Source organism: Solanum stenotomum, chromosome 1 (assembly GCF_019186545.1).
Source record: "Solanum stenotomum isolate F172 chromosome 1, ASM1918654v1, whole genome shotgun sequence".
NCBI lineage: Eukaryota > Viridiplantae > Streptophyta > Magnoliopsida > Solanales > Solanaceae > Solanum > Solanum stenotomum.
This window is the reverse complement of record NC_064282.1, coordinates 12847832-12875297: the sequence shown is the minus strand read 5'-3', so window position 1 is coordinate 12875297 and position 27466 is coordinate 12847832. Positions and strand designations below refer to the sequence as shown.

Below are 27466 nucleotides of genomic sequence, written 5' to 3'. Positions count from 1 at the left end.
CTTTCTAATATAAAATTTCCACTTTGCAATGCCTGAATCTTGATCATGAGATAGTACCAACCGTACTTAATATTATTATTTATTCCTTGCTAGGAAGAAATAATTGGATTTGAAATATGATAGTGAACGTACTAATATTCAAAGTGAAAAATGAAAATTTAATATTCAGTATATAGCAAATGAAAGATTATTGCATCGCCAAAGTAAGGGGCAGCTCAACAGCTTTCAAAAAAAAGCAATTGTCTTAGGCCCCAAATTTTGAGGGCGTCATTTAAAAAAATAAATAATAGGTTATAAGTATATTTAAAAAATATATATAGAGAGAATTACTTATAGAAAATAAAATCTTTTCATAAAAAAGAAAATAAGTAATAGAAGTTCAACATATTATGAATACTATGTCTCAAGAAAAATTAAATAATTAGCTATAATAAACTTCATAAAAAATATATATTTGAATTTAAGACCTCCATTCGAATTTGGCTTAAGGCAATCGATTTATTAGAGCCGCCCCTGGCCAAAGTTTTTTGAATTTTTTTAGAAATAATGTGTCTTACACGTAAAATGAATTGAGGGAGTAATTTAGAACATTTAAGAATAGTTTACTTTGTAGTAGTTATAACAATGCATTCAGTGTAATTTAGGGGCGGAATGGGTCAAATTTGGGCGGATCATAATGAGTTAAGACAATAATTTAGCATGGGTCAAAACGAGTTGAGTAATGAGTTATATAACGGGTCAAAATCCAATCCAACCCAAATTTTACTAAACTTAATTGTTTTATTGTTTCTTTTAAACTATTTTAATACCTAATGAAATAATTTTTTTCTTTATTATGGCTATATATAACATATCAAATTGAAAAAAAAAAAGTTTTTAAAAAATATTTTGACAAGATTTCTCATGAGTAAATTCGGGTTACATATCAACTCAATTTTTGATAGGTTGAGCTAATGAATATGTGGGTCAATAACCCGTTCAAAGTTAAATGGATTGGACTGATTAGGCAGGTTGAATTTGATTTTGCCACTCCTAATATAATTTCACAAATAGAATCAAAAGAAAATTGTATATGCGTCACCTCACTAGTCACCCTGCCTAAGCAATACTTTAAAATAGCTAATGATTCAAACAAAACAAACTTATATGATCAAAAATAGTTCATGATTCAATTATTGCGTTTAATACTTTTCCTAAACTTGTGACGTATTAAAGTATTTTATTTTATACCCCCAAATATTTTGTTAGTGCAAGAGTCACCCTTTTTTAGGGGAAAAGAGCAGCTGACGTCCAAATCTACAATACTCTTTTTTTTTTTAAAATGAAAAGTATAGCCCCTTCCTTTCCCTTCCCCATATAATGTATATCTTATAAAATAATCTTTTTACTTGTTTATTTTTATCAAATAAAGAGAAATTTTCAAAATTACTCTTATCATTAAGCAACTACTANCAATACTCTTTTTTTTTTTTTAAATGAAAAGTATAGCCCCTTCCTTTCCCTTCCCCATATAATGTATATCTTATAAAATAATCTTTTTACTTGTTTATTTTTATCAAATAAAGAGAAATTTTCAAAATTACTCTTATCATTAAGCAACTACTATATAAAGTTTTAATAGTTAAATTTAGATCTTTAACTAAATTTAATGAGTGAATTCAAAATTCATGAACCTATGATCTAAACAAAAAATTATTTTATATCGAAGAAATTTAATATTTAAATATATATACATAATATATTTTTTTGATAAATAAAATCCAGTCGATGATGGCTCCCCGACTAATAAATGAGACGCCAAACAGGTGATCTCATCGCTAGTAGAATTGTTTGGTAGGTGTATGGGAACATAAATAAAATGTTGAATAAAACATTGAACGATGATGTCTCATTTCGTAGGGATACAATAAGAGAAAATAATTGAATTCTGCATTTTACAACTTTATCATGTGTAAATTATAACATTGCCAAAGTTTTACAGTTGACTAGTTGAGTGATATTGTTCTTGTTCACAATATAAGTCAATTCAATTATTATCGGGAAAATTATGCGACTAAGTAAATATATATACTAGTTAATTATTTTATATAACTATAGTTTAAAGAAATTATTTTTCGCCACTAACATATAACCATATTTATGTGAGCCATATTCAAAATTTGTATAATTCAGTTTCTAATTGTATAAATCTAAAATTTATATAATTTGGTTCCTAATTGTATAAATCCAGAATTTTGTATATGCTTACTATAGCTTGTCTTTAATTATCTTGTTAATACATTTGATTTTTATAAATTCTGAAAATTTTCTAAATATATAAAATACCGAATTTATATATACTTACTCTATTTGTATAGTGACAAACGAATTATACAAACGGAAATACCTATAACATACGAAACTAAAGTTATGAAGCGTAATTAGACAAACTATAGCTAAGAAGGCCTATTAAGTTTAATCTTTTTGCTATTTATGAAATTTCTTTTTCCTTTTATTAAAAAAATGTATTAATCCATTATTTGATTTAGGATAAAAATATTTTCTTAATAATAATTTATTTTACTTTCTTGTAATTGGTAAATAAAAATAATTTTTTTCTTCAAATATATATACATATGTAATCTTTCAAATACTACGTGGGTGAGGACGTGTTAGGAGGTATTGGAGAAGAGAGAGGAGCCAATCAGAAATGATTCTCGTGACATCTTGGCCAATAAAATAGGAAAAAGTTTAAAATATTATCAAGAATTTTATAAGGTAGGATGAGAAAATAATAGGTATTAATATTTTAATTTCACTTGTTCTTGCTTCTTTCTTTGTTAAAAAAATAGGAGGTAAATATAGGTGTATATACATAATTGGGCATCAAGTGTAATATATGAATATCTATTTGTCGTATATATACTTTGGGCACCAAATATATTACTTCCTATGTCCTTAATTATTTGTCAATTTTTGAATTAACACACCTATTAAAAAAAACAATATTGATATAATGAGTTTATTATTTTATCCTTATTAATTATGAAGTAGATGAATTAAAAACTTAATATTTTCAAAAAGTTCTACCTTTTTCAAAGTAATTAATTGAGCGTATAATAGGTAAAAAAAATTGTCCTTTCTTAATTTGTCAAAATGGACAAGTAATTAGGAACAACTATAAATGAAAAAGTAGACAGGTAATTAGAAATAGAGGGAGTATATGATTAGGCAGCATACAATACATAACATATTGTGTGTATATTTATCTTACAACTTAAAATTTATTAACGTGGACATTCATTTTAGAACAAAGAAAATATTTTCCTTCTTATCAATCGCTCCAGAAAATTTTGATAGCTTAGTTAATTGGTTATATTTAGCTACCTAATTTTCACTTGTTGTTGTGAGGGTTCGATTTCGATAATTCACCACCTCATATTTTTTTCTATAAAAAAACAAACCTCCTCCGAAAAAATCCTCCAAAAGAAGCTACTCCCTCCGTTTCAAAAAGAGTGGTCTGGTTTGACTTGGCACGGAANCAAGTTTTATTGATGGATAATACATTTATCACACATTTTAATACATTTATAATACGGTGTGTCAACTTCTTACCAAACAAGCATAATATATTTTTTAAAACAGTTATAATACATATAAATTACATACTTAATTCACTTTTAATACATATTGTAGATTTAACATAGTATTGCTATGCATTGTTATAAATGGTAATAAATAAAAAGTATCGCTAAAATCAGTAATTATTTATTAAAAGGCACTCATCCAAGTAATTTTTCCATATATTACTCCCTATGTCCTTAATTATTAGTCAATTTTTGAATTGACACACCTATTAAAAAAACAAATATTGACATAATGAGTTTACCATTTTACCCCTATTAATTATAAAGTAGATGAATTAAAAACTTAATATTTTCAAAAAGTTCTACCTTTTTCAAAGCAATTAATTGAGGGTATAATAGTAAAAAAAATGTGTCCTTTCTTAATTTGTCAAAATGGACAAGTAATTAGGAACGACTATAAATAAAAAAGTAGACAAGTAATTAGAAATAGAGGGAGTATATGATTAGGCAGCATACAATACATAACATATTGTGTGTATATTTATCTTACAACATAAAATTTATTAACGTGGACATTCTTTTTAGAACAAAGAAAAGATTTTCCTTCTTATCAATTGCTCCAGAAAATTTTGATAGCTTAGTTAATTAGTTATATTTAGCTACCTAAATTTCGCTTGTTGTTGTGAGGGTTCGATTTCGATAATTCACCACCTCATATTTTTTTCTATAAAAAAACAAACCTCCTCCGAAAAATCCCCCAAAAGAAGCTATTATTTTTTAATACTTTGTTTGGATGGTGGTTAAAGATCATTTTTTTTTTGTTTGGATGGTTGTTAAAGATTATTTTTTCCCTTTTTACCATGGTTTAAGCCAAAAAAGAAAAAGAAAAAAAAAGGCAATCTCCTTAGTGAATGTGGTCTTGAGTGTAAACAAGATTTCCACAATTGGATGGATGGGGAAAATAAGAGAGTATGGTTTATGTGTCATTTTTCTCTCTCTCTATATATACCCAAATTCTTGTTATCATAATTGTCTCTCAACCGTTCAATTCTCTTTCTAATATATCTCTCCATTGCCTCAATCTTTTTCTCCTGCATACTTTTAGAGGTAAAAACTCTCCTTTTCTCCCCTTTGTGGTTTTGCTATATTTATTTATAAATTTTGGAGATAGATGCCTTTTTGATTTGTAAATGTGGATATTGTTTTGTATTTGGGTGCTGTGTTTCTTGAAAAAGTTTCAATCTTTACGTTTTGTTCATATGTTTTATCTCATATTGTGAAAGATTTGTTTGACATCTTTTCTTCATTTTGTTTTTCTTTGTGTGGGGGGTGGGTGGATGGGTGGGTTGTGGAGGTCCTGCCAGAGGAAGTAGAAAGGGAAGGTGTTAGTGAGGAGTGAAATCTCACTGTTTTTTCAAATTCTCACTTTTTGTTTTTGCTATGAAATGAAAGAATTGTTAAATAGTGTTGTTTTAGTATTAATCGTTCTTTGTTCACTTATGAATATGTGATTCTGAGTATGTTGGAACTGGTTTTTAATGCTCTCACTTTTGTTCCTACTTGAGTCGAGGGTCTATCGAAAATAGTTTCTCTACCTTGAAGTGGTAAGTTTGTGTACACATTATCTTTTCCAGACTCCATTTGTGGGATTACACAGGGTATGTTATTGTTGTTGTAGTTATTTTACTCATTGCCCCAACCTTCCCTGTAGGAGCTGCATCACTAGAAAGATCTCTTCTTTTGTTTAAACCAAGTTTGTTATATGAGTGTCTTTGTTTATGTCACTGCAAGTATAAATTCATAAGGCTGAACAAAAATTTACATCTTCTTATACTCACTGTATTAGTGCCTCACCCTTGCATGATATTGAGAAGAAAACAGGGTTGGTAATTCGACATTAAGGTGTTAATAATTGTGGATACTGCCTGCTCCTTGTGAGTTTTTAAAGAGGAACATCATTTGACTGAGTGTAGTTTTTTTCAGAATGGGAAGCTCTGGTGGTATTAACTATGGTTCTTACACTTATGAGAATCTTGAGAGGGAACCTTACTGGCCATCTGAGAAACTCCGTATTTCCATTACTGGGGCTGGAGGATTTATCGCTTCTCACATTGCTCGTCGTTTGAAGAGCGAGGGCCACTACATAATTGCCTCCGATTGGAAGAAGAATGAGCACATGACAGAGGATATGTTCTGTCATGAGTTTCATCTTGCGGATCTTAGGGTTATGGATAATTGCTTGAAGGTAACAAAAGGTGTTGACCATGTCTTCAATCTCGCTGCTGATATGGGTGGCATGGGTTTCATTCAGTCCAACCACTCGGTTATCTTCTATAACAACACTATGATCAGCTTCAATATGATGGAAGCTGCTAGGATTAACAGTGTCAAAAGGTCTTCTATCTTTGTTTTATGCTCTTTTGTCTTCTAATTATAGTAATTCAAGTTTAATTCGTGCTTAAGGTTTAAAAGTTCCAGGATTTGCTGCATTACTATATAGTTTTATTTGTCAATTTAGTTCAAATATATTCATTTGGTGTCTGACTATGATATTATTCAGGTTCTTCTATGCATCTAGTGCTTGCATATACCCCGAGTTCAAACAACTCGAAACAAATGTCAGCCTGAAAGAAGCTGATGCTTGGCCTGCAGAGGTTTGTTTCCTAAAAATAGAATGTTTCTTTACTATGCCATTTGATTAATTGCAAAGTAACGGTTTCTAACTTTTCTTTGGTTTTGTGGGTTCTAGCCTCAAGATGCATACGGCTTGGAAAAGCTTGCCACGGAAGAACTGTGCAAACATTACAACAAGGATTTTGGAATTGAATGTCGTATTGGAAGGTTCCATAACATCTATGGACCTTTTGGAACTTGGAAAGGTAATTTATTGAATGTCACTGCTAACCAGACTAGTCATATTCTATCTTTATATGGATTATGAGAAGTCATTTTCTTAATGTTTTCTGCATTTCAGGTGGAAGGGAAAAAGCTCCTGCCGCTTTTTGTAGAAAAGCACAAACTGCAACGGATAAGTTTGAAATGTGGGGAGATGGACTTCAAACACGTTCATTCACCTTCATTGATGAGTGTGTCGAAGGGGTTCTTAGGTGACACAACCAAATCCTTATTTCTGTACACAATTAAAACAATTAGTTACTACAAATAACCACTTATTCTGAATTACTGGAGAAGTCATGTTTTGAGGTTGTATGTGCTTTAACTGGATTCAATTATGAGAATTAGGCAACCCCCTTATATTGAACTTTTTTCTTTGGGAACGTATTTACTGATAAGAAATTGAATTTCTCAAGGGGGGATCTTACTTGTTACTTTGGAAGAAATATAATAAACTTAGCTATAGTGTATATAAACAAATCAATTTTAGTTGCTCAGTATTACTTTCAACAATGGTCGTCGAATAAGCTTTTGTCTATGTGGCTTGTTTTATTTGTTACTCTTTATATAGATTGACAAAATCCGACTTCCGAGAGCCAGTGAACATTGGAAGTGATGAGATGGTCAGCATGAATGAGATGGCTGAGATGGTTCTCAGCTTTGAGGACAAGAAACTTCCAGTCCAACACATTCCTGGCCCAGAAGGAGTCCGTGGTCGTAACTCAGACAACACACTGATAAAAGAGAAGCTTGGTTGGGCTCCAACAATGAGATTGAAGGTACCATTATGCTCTTTACTGCTGACATTGTAAAATTCTTCCTGATTTACTCTAATCAAAAGTGACATTGTCATTTGCGTTTGGCAAAACTATGTTCTGTGCCATGTATAAACTAATGATCATGCAGGATGGTCTGAGAATTACATACTTCTGGATCAAGGAGCAGATCGAGAAAGAGAAATCTCAAGGAGTTGATACTGCAACCTATGGATCTTCCAAGGTGGTGGGCACCCAAGCTCCAGTTGAGCTAGGTTCCCTTCGTGCTGCTGATGGCAATGAATAAGTTCATTCCTTCTGTCATCATTTCAACTGGAAGCCAATCCTTGCTATGACATTGCTGCATTATGTATGTATTATGGCGTCGTAGAAGATGTGTTAATTGTTGGCTTTTCTTGGTTTTAGTTTGAACATGTCAATGTAATCTATTACCCCTTGGTCTTGTGTGAAGGGGATGATAGTTTAATAGTATAATTATCAGTCGTTCGAGAAGATTTCAATGTGAGAATTGAATAACTGCCAGTGGATCCTCTCTTGTTTTTTTTACCTAGTTCAGGATCTTGCTGTTGATGATCATGCAATCAAAATTTTAACCTTGTTAAGGTTTCATTGCAAAGTTATTATTGTCTCTTCATATAGTAATGAGATTGAAATTTTCTTTGGATACTGAATCTTCATCTAGATTGCAGAAAATGTCACCCTTCTATATTTAGTAGGGAATAGAGCCGTCAATATGGGCTAGGCCTGTTGGGCCAGCCTGACTTAACTCGGGATTTAATAGGGTTGGGCTAAGATTTTTGGAGCCCATTTAAGAAAAGGGCTTTTTAGCCCGACCTGAATAAGTCTGCTGATTTGTGGGGCTTGAGAAATATAGGTAGGGCCGGCCTGTGGGCCAAATAAAAATAATTAAAAAAATATAATATAATATTAAAATTTAAAATTAAAGAGAATCCAAACTCAATGTCACGACCCGGGAGCACCCCCCAAGTCGTAACAAGGCGTACTCGACCCCGAAGGGGTCTTATACAAGCCACATAGTCATTCATTGCATTCAATAATGAAAATAGTGCGGAATAATAAAAAAAAACTTATTTACATCCACACATTTACACTTCTTAAAACAACTTTAAAAACACACAGCGGAAGTCTAAGTCTCACATGGTCATCTTAGACACAGTCGCAAAACATAAGTAGGGACACGGCCCTTTACAATCAAAAGAAGTCTATTACATGAACAAAGAACTTAAAAGTCTTATCCTCGAATCCATGAGGGCATACCAAGTCNTTAGTTTGAACATGTCAATGTAATCTATTACCCCTTGGTCTTGTGTGAAGGGGATAGTTTAATAGTCGTTTGAGAAGATCTAAATGTGAGAATTGAATAACTGCCAGTGGATCCTCTCTTGGTTTTTTTACCTAGTTCAGGATCTTGCTGTTGATGATCATGTTATCAAAATTTTAACCTTGTTAAGGTTTCATTGCAAAGTTATTATTGTCTCTTCATATAGTAATGAGATTGAAATTTTCTTAGGATACTGAATCTTCATCTATATTTAGTAGTGAATTAACGTTAAACTAATCATTTTACCTTTGCTGAAATTATTTGTAACCACATAAATATTTTTGATTTATTTTAAATCACAAATTTGAAGAGTATTTTGTCCTTCTTACATTTCATGCCTACAAATTTGTCTGAGTTATCACAATTATTGAACAAGATACCTTTTCTTCTTCCTTATTTGTTGAGTGGTCCTTGGATTGTAGTATCACATATGGATCAAAATTTTCCACAGGTCACATGCACTGACGCACTTTTTCAAACTAGACATATTTCCTAATCTACTTTTTCAGTGTCTCAATAGCCAAATATTCATAAAGTAGAACAAGTGAACTAATTCCACGTCAAAAGTTGAGAAAGAAAAAAGAATTCACCTCGTATGTTTTTCATAGTAGTGTGAGGCCTACGAGAAATCTATACAAAACTTAATTCAAAATGAATAATATTACATTATTATCCGACTCAAAAAGATGTAAAAATCATAATCTACCATAAAAAGGTGAAAAACCACTCATCTACTTGATATTTTTATCCAATGATCAATTAGAAAATTTGATCTAAATTTCATAAACAAAGGCTGAATTACAAGTTCCAACTCAATTATTTGCAATGTATTTTACGAAAGATACATGTGGTCCCTAGCTAATTGGGTCTCTAGCTAATTATTGAGATTCCAAACCATAGTACGATGTGGTCCTTGTTTATTAAAAAGATCAGAACAATCAATTATGTTATTGGTAGAAAGTAATTTAATTATATTATTATTATATTTTTAAATCGTAACAAACATAATAACTTGTTAATTTTTTTATATTATCCTTGTAAATAATTGAAAAATAAGACTTTATGATTATGCAAAAAAACAAAGAAGATTAGGTGCAAATCATTGATAATGATGGGATAAGGTATAAGTTAGGAAAGAAAAACATACCTTAGGCGTGAACATCACAAATTACTCTCATTTTTCACCTTAAAATAACAGGAGATTATCATAAGAAAAAGTCATTAAAAAATGAGATACAAAGGTTGAAATATCCTTCCATTCAGCGGAATAAAATTCTTAAAATTTTAATCATAAATTTTTTATTCGAGCTTGAAAATGGAAAAAATCAAATAAAAAAAGAGATTATCTCTAAAGAAGTCTTACAGAAATTTAATATAAATTAGTGGAGCTAATCATATATATATATATATATATATATATAAAAGAGAACCTTAGGCCCGCCTACGTGGCGCCATCACAAACTAGAATTTCTTTTTAATTTATTTATTTCCAAAACTAGCCTTCCCTTGTCATTAAAAGTTGCGAATTTTATGAAAAGTTGTGGCTTTTATGAAAAGTTGTAACTTTTATGAAAAGTTGCGACTTTAATGAAAAACTACGACTTTTATGAAAAGTTGTAACTTTTCCAAATAGTTGTAACATTTCCGATAAGACACAATAAACATTTGTTCACACTATCCTTTTTTATCTATAAATAGAGGGATTTCCTCTCATTTTAAAACAATAAAAATTTTGAACCTCCTCTTCTTCTTCACAATTAAATATTTGTGTACTTTGCGTCTGTTGAGTGACTCACTGAGACCATTGATTATGTTACAGATCCTGGTATGTATTTTTACAGTCATTAATTTATGCTTATGTTATTAAGGCTAAATGATAAGATGTAATAATTTTTATTTTCCTTTACATTATTAATGTTTGTTATTACATAATCTTGCGTGTAAGATAATATAGTGTTTTAGTTTTAATAACGGATAGATTTTAAGTATTATTCTATAACTTCCGTGATATTAAATTCCCGAGCGAAGCACGAATAATTTTACTAATATCAGATAATTAAAAGAAGGTAGATCTTTTTGGAGGGTGTCGGCAAGCGTAGGTGAAATAGAAGCCTCAAGGATCTTTATTTTGAAGCTATAATGTGTTCCATGTGCCACAATTACATTGCAAGGACCAAATAATGAAGTTTTTGCACCGATTCCCACTATTCCGTCTTTAATTTTTGCTCGTTAAATCGTACTCTATTTCTAATTATTTGTCCATCTTTAAATTAGCATATCTATTAAGAAAATAATGATTGACGTAGTGAGTTTACCATTTTATCTCTATTAATAAGTTATACATTTTTCAAAGTAATTAATTGATGGTATAATAGGTAAATTCTTTTTGTCCTTTCTTGATTTGTCAAAATAGGGATGGAAAAATCATTTTGGCCAGAATGATAAAATAACATATTCCACACTATGTTATTTTACCTTTTTGAACATTTTTATCCTTTTAACTTTGAGAAAATGGTCAAAAGCCCCCCCCCCCCCCCCCCTATGGCCGGATTCCCAACTACACACTTATACTTTACGGAGGTCCTATTACCCCCCCTGAATTTTATAAAATTGAAATTATTACCTCCCTAAATGCTTACATGGCAAAGTGAGTGTATTTCACTCTCTTTGAGAGAGTGAGCAGCCAAAACAATATTAAAATTTTGTTTTAAATATGTTATTTCATAAATATTTGTATTTTTAATTATTATTTTTAAAAAAATTAATTTCTTTCTTCTACATGGTAGCATATGTCAAATCTCTCCACCGTTATCATCCCAAAATCGCCGTGCCATTACCGCCATCTTCATCGGATTCATTATTGTAAATTTCTAACAACTCTCATGTAAATTTTTTGAAAAAACCAATCAAATCCACCATCCACCATCTCCAATCACCAAAAAATAATTTGAATCAAATTTGAAAAATCAATCTAGGTTCAAATGCAATTGTACCATAAAAAAGAAAAAATATTTTTTACATGTAGATCTAAATCCCTCATGTGTTTTTTAGTTTGTTTTCTAGATTCTCGACAAGCAATTACCTTCTCTTGATTATAAAAACTCCATCACATAGACTTATAAAATTATGAAAATACCCACAAACATTAATTAGACTCATAGTGATCTTGGTGGTGGTGTGAATGTTCTCTTTTTCGAGCTTTATTATTTGAAAGAAATGACGGGAGCTCGTTGAGTAGGTGGAGAAGCTAATGGTGAAGGCGGATAAATAACAAAGCATAGATGGAGATGGTGGTGGCAGCGAAATTCTCAGACTATGCCGACGGCGGCGACATATCCCTCCGAAGAAGACAAAAGAGACCCCCCAATTTAACCCCTAATATTTTCTCCACATCAAAGTTCTCAAAAAATAATTAGGGCTAAAAAATGAATGAAGAAGAAAGGTTGAAGAAGAAAGAGAAAAAAATGTCTTTTAAAAAAAGATCTACAGGTGAAAACACGTGTCAAGCACGTGTGTTTCACCACAAGACACCTATCTGGGTATGACGTTTTAAGGGGCTACTTATTTCATTTTAAAATAATTCAGGGGGTAATAGGACCCCCGTGAAGTATGAGTGTGTAGTTGAAAATTCGGCTATAGGTTGGGGAGGTTTTTGGCCATTTTCTCTTTAACTTTAATACCTTTTAATTAAAAATGGAAAAAAGATCAGTTTATTTTAAAATAAAAATGATATTATAGACTTTTTAAATTTCTGGCCTAATTACTAAAAAAGAAAAAGTGGACAAGTAATTAGGGATAGAGGGAGTAGTGAAATGGTAAGCACTTAATAATAACTCCCTCGTTTTTTAAGAAATTAAGTAAATTTATCATTGTACCTTATTTGTTGTGTTCTCCTAAAGTCATGTTTTCAATAAATGAACATGAATTAATTACTTAACTTTTATATGTTAGTCAAATGCATATTTTCAAAGCTAATAGTGTCATTTATGCATCAGTTTTGTAAACGGACAAATATTAAAGAACATAAAGGGTCTTATATACCCCTCAACTTTGTCATTTAGAGCTGATATACCCCTCATTATGAAAGTGACTCATGTATAACCCTACTTATTTACACATGACTCACATATACTCTTTTCCTCTAACGGAAGTGAAAAAATTAATTTTAGTTTAATTTTTTAATTATTTTTTAAAAAAAATATAATCCCATATGAGTATATTTAACCCTCCTCAAACATATTATTTTTTTGACTTTTTTTTGTTTCAATGACTAATTTAGATTTATTATTTTGATGGTCAAATTTATTTATGTTTCACTAATATTCTTGTAAAATATATTATAGATGACCCAATTTTTTTCTTCAAATAAAAAAACTAAATTACAATTTAGCCAAAAAAATAATTTTAAATTATAATATAGCCACAAAAAAATAGTTAATTTTTTTTTTTTACACTAAGGAATGAAAGAAAAATATAAAATAAGAACAAGAAATTCAAATAATGATAATCAAGTCAAAAATAATTTATGTATGAAAAAGACTAAAATATACCTTGAACTTTGCTAGAAGAATCATATATACTCCTAAATGATTTTTTAAAAAAATTAAAAGTCAAAAATATAAATTTAAAACTAATTTTTTTCACTTCCATTAAATGAAGAGTATATGTGAGCTCATTTTGTAACGGTAGAGGTATATGTGAGCTGTTTGTATAACGGTAAGGGTATATATGAGCCACTTTCATAACGAGAACATATCAGCTCCAAATGACAAAGTTGAGGGTTATATAGGGCCCTTTTCCCTTTATTTTTTATAAAGACGACATATAAATATGATTGAGTGAGGGAGTATGAGAGTGGAAGGTGTGCGGAGCTCTTGAACTATTAAACTACCTCAAAAACATTCATTCCCTTGGGCCTAAGTTATGAGTTATGTATGACCATAGATAATTGAGTTATGATTTTTTTTGTTTCACATTGTCAAGAAAAAGGTAGTTTTGATCATTATATTGATAGCTAATTAATATATATGGATTCAATCGAGAAACATACTCCATTGGTAAAATATATAGGAACACATTAAAAGTAAAGAAATTTAATGATAAGTTGAGTCAAAATCTAAGATAAATTTCATGGGATGAGTTTGTGAACTTTTCTGGAGTAATTTTATATTGAGAGAGTGTATTGGAAGGCGCATCAATATACCTTCAATTGTCAAGATCATGAAAAGTTGGGTTAACTTCAAGTTGAGCTGCAAACTTCTCAAGGATCTCCTTCAGAAAAACCAAGAATTCGTCCTTCTCAGATGTTTTTGCATCAGTGTTTCCATTTTCTATAGCACCTAATACGGTGTCATATAGAAGAATCACCACTTCATCATTCAGAGGTGGCAAGCCCAATGAAGCTCCATTTTTCTCGAGATAGTGTCGAATGACATCTTTAGTACTTAGACCGTCTTTCTCTTCCTGCATTATCTTCTCTACTGTTTCGCTTAGTTGCTTTTCATCAGCCAAAATCTGCATGTCATGACCAGTTGAACAGATTAGAAAGACAGCGTAGAAAGAAAGAAAGATTTCAGCTTAGGTACAAAAAAATGAGTCAAGTAGCAACCTTTCTCAATTTGGAACCATTATTGATCTTGATTTTCTGCAACACAACCATAGGGTTCTCAGCAAGAACATCTGCCAGCTCCTGAAGCACAGGTTGAAGTAAATGTGCGAATTGGGCTTGCCCCAATTCATCCTCTCCTTCAGCTCCATGCTTCTTTAAAATGTCACTTAGTAGAGGAAACTCTGCTCAACAACAAAGTTAGAATTTAGCATAGAAATAGGCTGTCAATGAAATTTGATTGAGCTGCACATAAATCAGCTGCCAAAGCTAGGATTCCAATCTTTCGGATCTGACTAAAAAAGTTTTTAGAATCATGCCATATAAGATGGAACAGAAGGGATAGCTCAAATGACAATGAAACAGTTAGTAGTTTTCAGAAAAAAACTAATAATATTATGATATTAGACTCTTAAGCCAAACACTGACGAGAAGAAATGATCTAGTCAAAAGATTCTTATTCAGATCATATAGCTCACATGCTTCTCAGTTGAGGTCTTTGAATCTTTAGTGAAGTGCAATAAACACTATGAAACCTCAAGACAAAAATATGCGTTACAGGAAGAAAAACACATATGATTAATATGCATAAGATGGTGCCCGGACCTTAGAAGGGTGAAATATATAACTACCCTTTCATTTGACTTTTGAATAGTCGATGCATTGAATTGTAGCTAACTTCTCAATGGGTTATGCATTGAAATTATAATATTTAATCATTAAAAATAATAATAAGAAATATAAGAAGAATATGGACACAGATATCAATTTCTTATTAACTACTCGAAACATTACAAAATCAATTAGTTTTATTTACATTGTTTGGAGTTATCTCTACAATGGAGATAATTACGACTTATATTTAAACTGTAGCTAAGCTTGGTATCTCTATCCTTACCAGAATTATGAAATCAGATGAAACTTTAAGATTCAAAGACAGGATTATATGATTAAGCTTGAATTCTGTGCACAGGATAACAACTGCAGAATGTAGGGTGTCTTGGATTGAACATGAAGCTGCTAATGCCCTAACAGTTATGGTGATGGGTGATATATAAGAGGACAGCAGTGATAAGCAGAGAAAACAAAGAAATACCTGATCTTTTTATAAAAAAAAAAACCTATTTTGAAACCAAATTCGATGGATGGGTAAGTTGCTCACTCTTGATGTCAAAGCGTTTTGTTTCCATATAAATAAGAAGTTAAAAGGGCAAAAGGTCAAAAGATATATGTTGAGGATTACTGCTGCATTTTCTCCTAAGAAATAATATTTGCAGAATTTTGCATATGCTGAAACATATAATGTCAAATGAAGATACATATGAAAAGGGGTTTTTGAGAAAAGCATCATCATTTGAATGCATTTGATTTTTTTTATTAAGTCATTTGAACACCTTCAATGATATCTAGCAATGATAGAGAATGAACAATCTTGTGGGATTACACTCGGTATTGTTGTTGTTGCTAGAGAATGAACGGTGTTTTGATGCTCTTTATTGGGGAGGACGGGAGCAAACCTGAAAGAGGAGGAATTCCCATTTCGACACCCATGTGAAAGAGAGCATCCTGTATTTGATTTCTTTTGATCTTTCCTTTATCTTCTGTGTCTAAATCTGTGAAAAGATTCTCAGCCAACATGGCAAAGTCATCTTCATCTTCCAAAAACATTTGAAGAGTTTTCCCATCCAAAATTGCAATGACTATAGGATCATCTGAACATGGATATAAGAAATCAGTATGATTTTTCATTTCATCTAATAAAATTGGATCACTGATAGAATGAACAGAAAGACAAGTCTAGCACTTAACTATCCAACCCAACATAGAAGCATACAAAAAGACACCAATAACATACATAGCCAATTCAGAAAGAGCATGAAGTTCATATAGTCAAGGTTTGAGCATGTTTATTTTCCACAAATTGCAAGGCCATTCAAGAGTCAAGACATTATCCTCTTTCTGAGATTGTAATGTTTAGTTCAACTTCATCCAAAAAAAAAAAGAATTGCAATGTTTAGTTCAAAGAGAACTACTTAGTTCTTTTAACAGTTACTTGACTTACACTCTCCATAGGAAGCAGCTTTCTAAAGTGCAACTACTTGAAAGGTTAGCTTCCAGTCCATTTAGAATTTTAGGTAGTCTTAGACTCGTGGCGCATCTTTGGGAATTTGGATGCACCAAAATCAACACAAGACATCTGATCAATCTGTCTTAAGTGAGATTTGGAATATCAAAGAGTGAAATCTAAGGCATCTTGTACTCTACATCAATAGAGCTTATTATCACTTGGTTTTGGATTTCCTATCTCATCTTAACTAGCAAAATACCAATCAACAACATCTCAATCTCAAACTAGCTGGGGATGACTATATGAATCATCTGTTAAAGCGCATATCATTCCAATACTTAGGAGTTCCATAAAACTTGAGATTCTCATATCTTACATTTGGATACCCATATATGTACAGAATTATTTCTTTCCCCGTTAAATAATAAATAGAGTTAAACAAGGCAAAAAAAGATTCTCTGCTAAGGCCAAGGTTTTGGTGAGTAGAGTAAGACTTCATAATTGCTGTCCCAATAAGTGAATAGACTGAATAGTAGAGTAACCTGAGGTCTTACAACTTACAAGAAACAAGCAAATTAATTATAGTCCACCTTGGTCTTGGGTGTAGCAAGTTGAGAATGCACAAAATGCCCCCTCACCGCAACTGTTACTAAGAAAACATGCATGAAGAATGATTAAGTAAGAGCTATCCAACTGTCAGTATCACCTAAAATTTCCATATCTAAGAAACTGGTAGATAACTAATCTGATTATCTTATTGGTCAAGCAAAACCAATAGTATCTCCTCTTCAATTTCATCCTCAGTGTGCTTCTTTAAAATGTGATACTTGATCTTCAATCGCGTGTACATAAAAATTTCTTGTTAGATTCCTTATCCATCATACTTGGAATTATCTACATTCTCGGAACCAAAATTATCATATTTCACTTTCTAGTCACAAATTCACTAAAAAGATTGCCAAAAAAAAGTTCACAAACTCTATTACTCCATTATTTTGAGACAAATGTACTAATTTATGTCCACTTCACCTTGACTGGTACATTGACCCCGGAGCAATGACATTCAACAATTATTAGTATTTTTTCTTAAATCCGACTTCTTCCACTGAAGTGAAAATGACCTAAAAATTATGTATCACTGAGATTCCGACTTGATAAATATAACGAGTATCTAAATTTTTCTCCCCGATAGTTTGATCTTTCGGTCAATTACCAATAATTTCATGCTAGTACAATATATGAGTACTTCTGAACAAGTCAACACACTTACCTTGGAGTTCATTCGCAATGGCGTCTACGTAATTCCGGAGCACAGACAAGGCGTTTTCACGATCGAGCTTTTCACGGCGGAATTCAAGGTCATCGAAGACGCCGATGCGTTTAAGAGCGGCGGACTTGAGAGTATCCGGCAATGAGAAGCCGAAGAGTGATTCTGAAACTTTGGATTCTGCGACGTCGAGAAGCTGAGCACCGGTGACTGAACTGTCGGCCGGCGACGGTAGCGATAGATCAACGGCTCTGAGCTGTGTTCCGTCCAAAATCGTCAATCCTCCGTCCGACATTTTCCTGTTAATGTGAGAGAGGAAGTCTTGAATTGGCGGAGAGTATAAGAAACGAAAACGCGTAGTAACGTACCGTTGTTTGACTTGACGCAAATATGCTTATGACTTTTTTTCCAAGTTTGACGAAGTATTTTATTATTTTATTTTTAATAACTTTTTTTTGATGTCCAAAATATCTTAATCAAAATAAATTTTCTAACTTCTTCTTCACTCTGTATTCTTATTTTTTTTTCCCCTTTATACATATGTTTCTTAAATAAAATTGTAAGTGTATTATAATCATTCTAACAGATATACTTAGCTTGCTAAAGTTTTTTTTAAAAAAAAATCAAGATCATCATTGTTTATTAACAGTTTCAATACTATCATTCAAATATGTAGTTATTTATTTATAAAATTAATTTCAACACTATAACATATTTTTCAACGCTTAAACTCATCAGTTAATTATAATTAATTAATCTTAACACTCTAATAATTAATAGTATATATATAAGGAAAAAATGTATAAATAGCAAATTATTAATTCAAATAAATTATATAACCACAGTTTCATTTAATTTTAATCCATAGCAAACAGTTTGTCACTCGCCTCTTTCTCCAGAAATCTCACTCGCACTCTCCCTTGCCTCTCTCACTTTATACAAGCACAAATGTATAAATTGTGTTTATGTTTGTATAAAGCGAGAGAAAACTATATATACACATACAACGACCGAGTTCTTCGTCCTATACACTTATAATTATATAATACAAATCTTCATCTGTCCAGTTTTCTTTTGCCTTTTTCTCTTCTCGCTTTATACAAACACAAATTATACAAAATACAATGTATAATTTGTGTTGTATAAAGCACGAGAGAGAGAGATTTGCCAAATGTTTTAATTCGATTCAATTGTATACAAATTCAAATTTTATACAGATATACAAACACAATCATTGATACATATACATAATAGTTACATATATACAATTATCTAACCGATATACATATATAATCGCTGCGCTTTTTATACAAATGAGATGTTTGCCTACAATTTATACAAATGAGATGCTCTACAACAAACTGTGTTTGCTATGGAGCGCAAATAGCAAACTATACTTGCTATGAAGCGCAAATAACAAAATTGTAGCTATAGAGCGCTAATATGAATTTTATGTTTGCTAAACCTAAAATTTACTCATTTAATACAAATAACTAGTAGGTTGGTGTCCGAAAATAGTTCTACGCCTTTACATACTAACAGAGCTAGAATGTAGGAAGCCAGCTAAATTAAAATCCAATAAAATTTTCAATTCTTAAATTCAAAATACAAGTAAAATTCTCATATGGTCATTTAACTTAATGAAATTATGTAATAAAATTATTTATGTTATTTTTATATTAATAAAGTCACTCAATTTAGTAAAATCGTATAGTAAAATCATTTATCCTCTTTTAAGTTATTAATCAGAAATACACTTAAACTATCATTTTTTAAAGAAAAAAAAATCATACATCAACTATTCATTGTTCTCTTTACTTCAAAAAAAGTCCGTCCAAATATGTTTTAATTAGTTTTCTCTTAAGTTCGTATGAAATAAATATATTTTGACCCAATTAAGTAGGCTATTTTTGGATGACCATTAATATAGGTAAATTTGGTGAATTTTTCATATATTTTTTGGGTATAATATTTGATATTTTGGTGTTTCAACTTTATATTATTTCTTACACTGTTTCAATGTATGAATAATGTGACATTACAAATGACGTAACTATTTATACACCAAATTAATTTATTTGACAGTTGAAATAATTAAATTTTTATTTCAAATTTATCCTTAGTAAAATATCTCTACACATTCTTCAATGTGTAGAAATACGTAGACACCATCATAAACTACCTAATAATAAGGTAAATTTTATCTTAATTTGAATCGTTGGATGAATTTCATCTTAATCTTAACTGTTAAATAGATTTCATACTTATCTCAAATTTATCTTTTTAAAGTAAAATATTTTTACACCTACTTTTAATATATAAAAATGAACATAATTTAAGTAACTCCATATTTTCAATCCATTTCAAAATCAAATCAAATGTACTTATTTGTCTACTAAAAATGAATAATAATAATGATGAAAATTCCTCCTCCTCCTCTACATCATTTTTAGATTTATTTGATGATCATAGTGCAAAAGAGCAACAAGTAATTTTGCAAAATATTTGCATGAATAACTATATGTTACAGCATTATTTGCAAGAATATCAAAATATTGAAGTTTCTAGCGTTGGGGAAAAATTGGTAGGGATTCCCTCCAAAAAACCCCAAATTGTAAATTCCCTCGAAAACCCTAACTCAACTAACTGCTTGCTTAACCGCATAGCATTCTCCTCAGCCGCCTCTGTAGCTCCCAACGCTCCGCTCAATCAGGTAAGTTTTGTTCATGTATTTTTACTCTCGAGAAGCGAAATATGATAAGTATTTTGGGATCTAGGGAGTAGAATTTGATTTTAGGCTCAATCAGTAATAATTTTTCCATGCATGTGACTTAGGTATATTCACTTCTAGCTAATCCTTCAAAAATACTTTAAGCATCGCAAATTCTATGATATTATATCAAGTGGAAGATCCTAAGTAGTTTAGAGAACGCCTAAGGGCATCTCCAATTCATAACACCAAATTTTACACTAAAATGATGTCAATCAGCACAGTGACACTATTCACACGCTAAAATAGTGTTGGGTTGGAGCCCAAAACACTAAATTTTACACCAAAATAGGATTTGTGAGCTATTGCATAAGAGCTAGTGCGGGTTACCTCTCCTTTGCGAGCTATTGTATAGGAGCGGGCGCACCAAAGGGTAGCGGTTGCGGGTTTTCCCTGTCATCACAAATAAAATAAAATAGGATTTGGTGCAAAAGATAGTGTTGGATTGGAGATGGTCTATGCTCCTTTCATTGGTTGGCTAGTAGCACGCGGATTGAGAAGTAATTGAACAGAATGTCCTAGTTGGAGTATAAGTGCTTCTTGGTGCTGTAGTGAAATTTCTGTCTTAGGCTTTTACTGAGTCGTAGCACTGTGTTACTGCATATATGATACAACAACAACATACTCAATATAGTTCCACAAGTAGGGTATGGGGAGGGTGGGGTGTAGACAGACCTTACTCCTACCTTTGTGGGGTAGAGAGGTTGTTTCCGATAGACCCTTGTCTGAAGAAAAAACGTTTTTCAGAAAATGGCTGAAAGAAATGCTATTGCATATATGATACAAAATTAAAAAGCGGACTTCATACGGATATGTATTTAATAGTACTTTCTGTTGGATCTTTCCAATATTTATGTTCTGTTTGGAGGCATTGGGGCTTGGGCCATGATGGAACTGGAAACAGTTATGTGGGCTGTTTTTTTTTCATATAGATTGTGCATTGCTTGTCAATTGTGCAGAGATGGGAATGAAAACAGTTTTCCAGTATTTACTCTTCGGGTTCCTCATTAAACTGTTTGGGATGTATTTTAATATGGGGAGAAGAAAATCTTGATGTGCAACTTACCAAAAAAAGTAAATCATGATATGCCTGTTTGAAGAAATTCTATTCAGTATGTAGGTTGACCTAGTCATAGTTAATAGCAAAGCGGACAGTTTGGAGTTCCTTTGATTATGACCTGTGTTAAGACTTAAGACAAAACCTTGCCTAATTTTGAAGGAGCAGAAATGGGGAAATGATTTTGGTACTTTTAGAAGCTGGGAAATGGTTCTTCTTGTTCCTTTTGTTTACAGAACCAGAAAGAAGCTCTTATTCCATTGAGTTACGGGAAATCATCTTGTCTGGGACCTTCAACCTACCCAAGCCCATCAGAAATGAGTGTCCTTTACAGTGGAGGAATATATTCTGGATTTCTGGCTTTTCCTGTTCTTTCATTTGTAATGTAAGACCACCCTCCTTGGGGATTTGCCGATGTGTGAAAGAGTAGACCACAAGAAGGATTTGACATCAGTGACATGAAGAATGTGAAATACGTACTACTCCTTTTAACGATTCTTGTGGTGTGTTTTCCTTTCTGCATATTTTTATATGCTCTACTTGTTTGATTAAAAATGAATGCCCCATGTAGATTGATTTAGCACTCAAATGTTTCATGTAAGGTAATCATGCACGTGCAATATGTCCATATGCTTGAAAATCTATCTTCGTTGAGTGTTTTATTGGGTGTACACTTGAAGGTTAACTTTCACATCACACACAATATCTGTTTTTTTATTGGTGACACTAAAATCTGGATTGAGGTGAGGATTGAAATTATGCAGGAGACTATGAATGCTCAAATGCAAGATGCATTATCCCCTCCTCTAGTTAAAGCAACATTTCGCCTTGGATCAGAAGCATACTCTGTTGAGGCATGTAAAGGGATTTTATCTGAGCAACTGATATCTATGAAAGAGCAAAGCATGACCATACTGAAGGACTATATCACCAAGCATAATGTTCCAAATGAAGTCCCTGATGAACCAGAAGAGTTTTCTTCAGAAGATGATGGTGAAATTCCCGAGCAGCCCCCTGTAAAGTCCAAGAAGCGCAAGTAAATCTATTTTCTTCCTCTGCTTATGTCTTTGCAGGTTTTTTTGTATTTTTATGATGGCTGTTTAACACTCTCTTACATGGTGAAAATTGTAGTTGATAAAGATGTGGAATTAATTGCCCGTTGCCATTACTTGAGATCAAGGGAACTCTTTTAGTATTTTACAAGAGTGTGATGTGAATGCTTGGTGAAAGTTCCCATATCTCTTTAATTGGACAATTTTTCTCTAGAATGGAGTCTAACAAAAGGCCCTTTTGTTTGTTCAAGCTTTTTAAATTTTGAGGAATGTATTCGTACTTCATATTTTGGTTTTCTAAATGATTGATCAATAGTCACTACAATGTTACGATTGTGCACAATTTCTCCATTGCTGTCTTGATTTCTCCTGTTTATTCCGTGTGACTAAAATGGTCCTTGCAATATTTTGGAAGAAAAATAACATGTAGTTCTACTGAATATTAGCTAGTTGAGTCTCATCTTTCCGCTAAGAAAGCCAGACTTTGTTTACAAACATGCTTTGGCTAATGAAGTCATAGAAGTTATGCACAGGCTAGCAGCAAAGTATAGTGTGACCTAGCCATATAGAGCACGTTTATACCATTTGTAGTTCACTCAGAGTCTTTGAAACAGCTGATGGATACTCATCAGCATCATATGCAGAATTAACCTGGGTATTTTCATATTTCTCTTCATCATCCCATAATACATATGCTTCCTCTCCATGGATAGCGTCATCTCCAATTTGCAGCACCCCTTCGTCCAACCTAAGAGGCACTATCAACTTGATGAACAGACAGACCAAGCTTGTCGTGACAATATTTAGACATACTATGAATCCGATACCAGCTAGTTGAGCTCCCATTTGCCGTAGCCCAGCTGAGGTCTGGCCTGTCTGCAAACCATAGGCTAGGCCGATGTACCTTTCCCATTCAGGTACGAGGTAAAATAGCCTACAGAGCTTTGGCACAGCAAAAAATCCAGTGAGGATACCGCCTAAAATCCCCGCTAGGGCATGGGTATGGAAGACAGATAAGGTGTCGTCGACATGCCTTAAGAGCTTGACCTTCTTGTGAAGGATTGTCATTGTGTACCATGGAACACTTCCTGAAATTAAGCCCATCAGGATGGCCGCCCAACTTTGAACAACTCCTGTAGGTAGTGAATCTACTGGTTAGTCTAGCATGTCGAAATTTATACCCAGTCACTGCACTAAATGAGAACGTACCTGCACCAGGGGTGATGCAAACAAGGCCGGTGATCATGCCATTAACAGCTCCGATCACAGAGGGTTTGCCAGAAACAGCAATATCTAGGACCAGCCAAGTAAGGAGGCTGGTGGCGGTGCAGACGTGTGTATTCAATATGGCTAAGGAGGTGTCTGTGCTGGTGGTATAAGGTGCTCCTCCGTTGAACCCAGTCCAACCCATCCATAAAAGGCCCGCGCCGGCTAACATCATGAGAATGTTGTTTGGTGGAAACCTCTCTCTGTCCTTGTCCAGCCTGGGACCTACCTGTTATAATATTGATATTGCCATGCAACATTCCAAGGTATGATCAGGACAAGAAGAGCACCTCAAAGTAAATCTAGAGAGTTGAAATAGTAATATTCCACTTTAATGGTTGTACAGAGGGGAAGAGGGTCTTGTGTTAGCTTCATGCTTTCGGGTTCGAGCCCTAGTATGGAGAAAATCTTGTTGGTAGTGCCACCCCACATGGCCTGCAGTGCGCGATTAGGATGTAGTCGGTGCGAAAAATAAAAAGAAGAAACTTACCCAATAAGCCGCAGTAAATCCAGCAACACCAGAAGAGAGATGAATAACAAAGCCTCCTGCAAAATCAATCACTCCTAGCTTGGACAGCCATCCATCTGGGCACCAAATGCTAAATGCGCCAATGGTATACGAAAAAGTATGCCACAAAGGCACGAACAACATCCAAGCTATAAAATTCATCCTCCCAAGAAGTGCCCCGGCGATCAATATTGGCGTAATGGCTGCAAAAACAAACTGAAAAAACACCATTGTTGCTGTGGGGAAGTATCCCAGAAATGCTTGTCTAAGAAGGTACTTCTCGTCCAAGGCAACGGACGGTCTTCCCCAGAAGGCCACGAGCTTGTCGCCGAATGACATCCGGTAGCCCCATCCAACCCAACATATGAGAACGGAGGCAAAGGCATAGAGTGCCATGAAAGCGGAATTAATTGCCCATTTCTTCTTTACCATGCCACCATAGAGAATGACTAAGCCGGGCACACACTGGAGCCCGACTAGGGTGGCAGCCGTGAGCTGCCACGCGTTGTCACCTTTGTTCATCCATTCCGGACTTGCCTCGTCTGGTGATAGATTTGAGGGAAGTTCCATTAGTGATAGCGTTCCTTGCAAGATTATTCGTGATTCAACTACGTACTGGAGCAACGAGTGCTGTTTTTTCTCTTTAGTTCTTTGTAATTGTTACCTATACCTATATGATTCAGAGTATGATGGGATAGTGACTGTCTAAGAAATAAGCAAATGGCTTTCGATTGTTAGTTTAATATGAAGTATCATATGTGCTATTTGTGTCTTTTCTTCAATAGTGTAAGTGATGCCATTGCCGGCTTCGGTTTAGCTAGTTGGCCTGCTCTTGTGTTCCAGTATGGATTATTCAAATATAATTCTTTAAAGAGATTATGGAGAAAAACACATTTAAACTATTGTACTTTTTTTTGCAAGTGTCACATATCAACTATATGTTGTTCCGTTTTTCTACTTGAACTATTACCATCTATGTATTGAAACACACCTAGATGAGTAGATAGTGATAGTTTTGATAGGAAGAGGGAACGAGGGGTGAAACTCGCGAAAAAATGATAGTTCAGATGTGTGTGTTGTTCGATCATTAACTCTTCTACGAAAGGAACATAATGTAAGTGTATGTAATATGAAGGAAAATCACAATGAAAGGACTAAGAACAACAAAAGAAAAGGAATCAAGAAATTAAAGAATAGGAAAATTTGAAAGTAAATTCAATGATTATCTTCCGTTTTCATGGTTTTTTTTTAAACAGAAAAGTTTTTATCATTTTTCTCAAGAATATTCATCGCTCAGAAAAAAGAAAAAAAAAAGAGTTGCTAAATATTGGTTGAACTCCTTTTAATTGTAAGAATAAATAATTTAGTTATACAAAAAAAATCCTAAGCATGCAAATTTCTTCTTGATAAACTAATCTATTTCTTTTTTAAACAATGAGAAGATTATAATTATAATTAAATGAATTTAAAAAAGCCTATTATAAAAAGAAAAAAAAGACTTTAAGGACATGACATGTCAACTAGGAGAGAAAGAAGTTTTTGAAGTGTTAACTGTTTTTAAAGAAAAATAGTAATAGTTGAGTGATAATTTTTATTGAGTAAAAGTGATATTTAAAATAATTATCAAAATTTGGATGACCATTTAGAAAATTAGCATCACAATTTAATTCCTATAATACTTATATGGTTAGAGATATAAGTTCAATTCATCTCACACAAGTTATGTCCGAGCAAGACATAACTTATTTTTTACAAAACTTATATAACTAAAGATAAAATTTTAATTTCAGAACCCACAAAATTATATGCCTTAACCTACATAACCTATATTTGTAATATACTAGACATAATATAGAAGTTTAGTCGACATCAACCATTGAAGAAGCTCATTTTGAATTCGCCACTCCATTGACTAAAAAAAGAGTAACCAATATTTTCAAAAGTTTTGGCGAAAAAGGATTGAATGTAACATCATAAAATAATTTAAATATATTTCTCATTATACTTTCCATTTAAATATATCCTTTTTGTTATATTTTTTACATAAATTTAATTTTAATTTTGACTAAAAAATTGTGTGTTAAATTCATGATCAAATAATTCACCTCTAATTTTAAATATCCATTTTCTTTTTTAGAAATTCACATGCTTAACTCGACCTGCCTTGACCTATTTTCTTTTCTTTTTCTCTTTTCAATACCCTAAACATTACCCTTCGGGGTGGCCCAGTGGTTTGAGCTTGGGACTTCCATGTTGGAGGTCTCAAGTTCGAAACCCCTTGCCAGCGAAAGCAAGGGGTTTGCCTTCTGAGTCGAGCTCGTCGCACCAGGCTTGCCTAGTGCGGGTTACCTCTCCTATGTGGTTTGCGAGCTATTACATAGGAGCGGGGGTTTTACCCTGTGCACACCCAAAGAGTAGCGACTGCGGGTTTCCCTTGTCATAAAAAAAAAAAAATACCCTAAACATTAAAACTCTGGCACATTAAATTCTTTTTTTTAAAAAAGAAAGTTATATTTTTGGATGCATCCTTTTGCAGTCTAAGCTTTCAGCACTCCACTGATCTTCGTTCAACTCCTAAGCTTTCTTGCTTCTTGTAAATAGACAAATAGCATATGACATATAATTCAAATGGTGAATTATAAATTTGATTAGTAGTAAAAAAAATTGCGTGGGGAAATACATAAAAGGCCTCTAAAGTACTCCATCCGTTTCAAATTGAGTAACATGCTTTGATTTGATATGAAATTTAAGTAAATAATTTTTTTTGTTAAAATCTTATGGTCTAAAATTAAAGAATGATTAAATGTATTAAAATACTTTTTTACCATGTAGTCTAAAATATGTTAGTTGCTAAAAAAAGAAGGAAAGAACCATTTTTTTTACTAAAATAAAATATAGATCAAATAAATTGAAACGGAGGAAGTAATTCATTTTTGCAAGGCCTTTAATTATGGTTCTATCACCTCCTTAATGTTATTAAAAATTGATAGATCAAACTTTAAAACTTTGTATTAAAAAGAGAAGACGAAAAGAAAAAAATTGGCTCGGGTCAGATTAAACGGGCTGTTGTATTTAAAATTGAGGGTGAGTTATTTATTTTTGAGTTTGACACGTATTCTTTCGTGGAAACTCAAAATTCAAGATAAGTCTTTTTCTGTCATTATATTATGCCAAATATAATAATTTGTATAAACCTATAAGGAAAATAGGATATGAGGTAGAGCTACTGTGAAAAAGTTATGATTGTAAAATAATAAGGAAAGATCAAATGTAAAAAGAAAATGTTAAAGGTAA

At 32.5% G+C, this 27466-nt stretch overlaps 4 protein-coding genes across 6 annotated transcripts; 2 read left to right on the top strand and 2 right to left on the bottom strand.

The window, feature by feature from the left end:
• On the top strand, nt 1-7862 carry LOC125869350 (GDP-mannose 3,5-epimerase 1). Of its 3 annotated transcripts, XM_049549935.1 has the most exons (8): nt 1-11; nt 4643-4673; nt 5550-5960; nt 6127-6220; nt 6316-6445; nt 6541-6673; nt 7033-7240; nt 7368-7862. In XM_049549935.1, the coding sequence occupies exons 3-8, from the start codon at nt 5551-5553 to the stop codon at nt 7521-7523; spliced, it is 1131 nt and encodes a 376-aa protein (XP_049405892.1). In that variant the 5' UTR covers nt 1-11; nt 4643-4673; nt 5550; the 3' UTR covers nt 7524-7862. The 3 variants fall into 3 exon arrangements, with proteins under 3 accessions (XP_049405892.1, XP_049405887.1, XP_049405898.1); XM_049549930.1 differs by lacking the exon at nt 1-11 and having other exon boundaries at nt 4520-4673; XM_049549941.1 differs by lacking the exons at nt 1-11; nt 4643-4673 and adding an exon at nt 5155-5170.
• Nucleotides 7863-13616: 5754 nt separating this feature from the next.
• Nucleotides 13617-17873, bottom strand: LOC125850916 (uncharacterized). Its single transcript, XM_049530744.1, has 4 exons — nt 17523-17873; nt 15702-15896; nt 14188-14369; nt 13617-14093 (listed from the first exon to the last, which is right to left on the bottom strand). Exons 1-4 carry the CDS (start codon nt 17812-17814, stop codon nt 13785-13787), a joined length of 978 nt encoding a protein of 325 aa, XP_049386701.1. The 5' UTR covers nt 17815-17873; the 3' UTR covers nt 13617-13784.
• A 2047-nt stretch (nt 17874-19920) lies between these two features.
• On the top strand, nt 19921-22723 carry LOC125856687 (uncharacterized). Its single transcript, XM_049536336.1, has 3 exons — nt 19921-20232; nt 22111-22382; nt 22478-22723. The coding sequence occupies exons 1-3, from the start codon at nt 19921-19923 to the stop codon at nt 22479-22481; spliced, it is 588 nt and encodes a 195-aa protein (XP_049392293.1). The 3' UTR covers nt 22482-22723.
• A 251-nt stretch (nt 22724-22974) lies between these two features.
• Nucleotides 22975-24859, bottom strand: LOC125841709 (ammonium transporter 2 member 4-like). Its single transcript, XM_049520881.1, has 3 exons — nt 24155-24859; nt 23608-23893; nt 22975-23531 (listed from the first exon to the last, which is right to left on the bottom strand). The coding sequence occupies exons 1-3, from the start codon at nt 24740-24742 to the stop codon at nt 22975-22977; spliced, it is 1431 nt and encodes a 476-aa protein (XP_049376838.1). The 5' UTR covers nt 24743-24859.
• Between the last annotated feature and the right edge of the window lie 2607 nt (nt 24860-27466).